General features: G+C 48.5%; 1 protein-coding gene across 1 annotated transcript; it reads right to left on the reverse strand.

The window, feature by feature from the left end:
* Positions 1-343: 343 nt before the first annotated feature.
* On the reverse strand, positions 344-2,332 carry LOC132591710 (uncharacterized). Its single transcript, XM_060271470.1, has 2 exons — positions 2,160-2,332; positions 344-2,037 (listed from the first exon to the last, which is right to left on the reverse strand). Exon 2 carries the CDS (start codon positions 1,382-1,384, stop codon positions 344-346), a length of 1,041 nt encoding a protein of 346 aa, XP_060127453.1. The 5' UTR covers positions 1,385-2,037; positions 2,160-2,332.
* Positions 2,333-2,563: the final 231 nt, after the last annotated feature.

Here is a 2,563-nt window from a genome sequence, read left to right on the forward strand (position 1 = left end):
TTCCTGTTTGGTCTATTTCTCTTAAATAGATTGTATCCCTCTATTACTACATTCCAGTCATGAGACTCATCCCACCAGGTTTCAGTGATGCCTATTATGTCATATTTAGTTTGCTGTACCAAGAGCTCAAGTTCATCTTGTTTATTTCCCATGCTCTGTGCATTAGTATACAGACATTGAAGACCGTTGATCATTCCCCCATGTCTCTTATTTAAGGATATTTTCGTCCCACCACTAGGTCTGCATGCTGCTTGCTCCATTTGGTCCTTGACATTTGGATGATCATCTTCAGCATTTGATAGACTCCTACCTTCAGGACCACTGTCTCCCTCCCCCACATAAGTCAGTTTAAAGCCCTCCTGATGAGGTTTTTGAGTTTTGTGGCAAAAACATTCCTCCCAACTTTTGTGAGGTGCAGTCCATCACTTGCCAGAAGTCCATCTTCAAGAAACTGCAGACCGTGATCTAGGAATCCAAACCGTTCCTGTTTGCACCATTTGCGAAGCCAGTTGTTCACTTCCCCTATTTTTCCCTCTCTCCCTGGGCCATGTCGTTCAACTGGGAGGACAGAAGAGATGACAATTTGTGCATCTAATTGCTTCAACTTCCTGCCCAGAGCCTCATAATCATTTTTGATCTTCTGTAAGCTATGGCTTGCAGTGTCATTGGTTCCCACATGCACCAAAAGGAAGGGGTATTTGTCGGTGGGTTTTATGATTCCTTGCAGCCGTTCTGTTACATCTTTGATCTTGGCCCCAGGTAGACAGCACACCTCTCGAGACATCTTGTCAGGCCCACAGATCACTGCTTCTGTACCCCTCAGTAGGGAATCCCCAATCACCACTACACGCCTCTTCATAGGCTTGGTTGGGATTCTTCTATGTGCTGTCCCTTCCAAGGTTACCTGCATATTTCCAGAGGACTGACTTGGTTGCTCGTCTTCATATTCCTCATCAACTGTGATGAGGGAGAGATCCTCAGGTGGAGTCTGTTCCTCGTCTTCCATGAGCACTTCAAAACGGTTGTGTAATTCTAAGCACTCAGAGCGATCCCTGGGCCTTCTACTTCTATGAGTCACGTTCCTCCATACATCTGGCTGCTGTGTTGGGGAACTGACCTCCTCCTCAGGGAGATCCCCTGTCTCCTCCTTGGTGCAGGCAGTGTGCTCTGCTGCATCCAAGAAAAGCTCCAGCTCTTTAATTCTCTGGAGCGTAGATACACGCCCCTGAAGCTGCTGCACCTTCTCTTCCAGAAGGGCAACCTTGTTTTCTAGTAGGGCAACCAACTTGCAATTGTTGCAGGTGTAGCTACCCACATCCTTTGGCAAGAAAACAAACATTGCACACGAATTGCAGGTGACAATGGTTGTTCCCTCCACCTCCATCTTGAAAACCTTGAGGTCAAGGGGGAAAGAGGAAGAGGCCTAGGTCCCCCCTAACAAACGTATGAGACTTGATGCCCTAGGTCAAAAAGATGGGTCAAACTGCGCGCGCCGCTAGGCGCGCGCCGCTGCACTCCAAGCTCTGACTAGCTCCGCCCACAGCTAATCACCTGAACTTCCTGACTCACACTTCTAGGTGAAAGGTCACAGCCAGAAACAAACAAGGTCACAGCCAGAAACAAACACCCACACAAGCCTGGACAGTCACCCAAATCCAAGAGGCAGCAGCCCTTCTGCTCCTTCCTCAGTCGCTGCACTCCAAGCTCTGACTAGCTCCGCCCACAGCTAATCACCTGAACTTCCTGACTCACACTTCTAGGTGAAAGGTCACAGCCAGAAACAAACAAGGTCACAGCCAGAAACAAACACCCACACAAGCCTGGACAGTCACCCAAATCCAAGAGGCAGCAGCCCTTCTGCTCCTTCCTCAGTCGCTGCACTCCAAGCTCTGACTAGCTCCGCCCACAGCTAATCACCTGAACTTCCTGACTCACACTTCTAGGTGAAAGGTCACAGCCAGAAACAAACAAGGTCACAGCCAGAAACAAACACCCACACAAGCCTGGACAGTCACCCAAATCCAAGAGGCAGCAGCCCTAGAAAACCAGCACAAGCACACAAACAAGTAAGAAAACAAATAAGCACACAAACCTACTCACACACAGCCCCAAAAGACAAAACCACAAAACCTACAGAGTGTCTCCCAAGCTCAGCTCACCTTCTGCTCCTTCCTCAGTCGCTGCACTCCAAGCTCTGACTAGCTCCGCCCACAGCTAATCACCTGAACTTCCTGACTCACACTTCTAGGTGAAAGGTCACAGCCAGAAACAAACAAGGTCACAGCCAGAAACAAACACCCACACAAGCCTGGACAGTCACCCAAATCCAAGAGGCAGCAGCCCTTCTGCTCAAACAACACAAGTTGAAAGAGACACCTTGGGCTACCCTGGGGTAGTTAAGTGCATGGTCTCTAGCTTTTATAGGGAGGTCTTAAAATCAGTAATAGGCTCTAAAGAATTCTTAAGAGAGTTATGGGGAAGGGAATTGGATATAACTGGAACTTGCTATGGTGCCAGTTGATAGCATTTGGAGTTTATACGCTTCAGCAGAAGCTGCAACTGT

This window comes from Zootoca vivipara, chromosome 2, assembly GCF_963506605.1.
Source record: "Zootoca vivipara chromosome 2, rZooViv1.1, whole genome shotgun sequence".
Classification (NCBI taxonomy): Eukaryota; Metazoa; Chordata; class Lepidosauria; order Squamata; family Lacertidae; genus Zootoca; species Zootoca vivipara.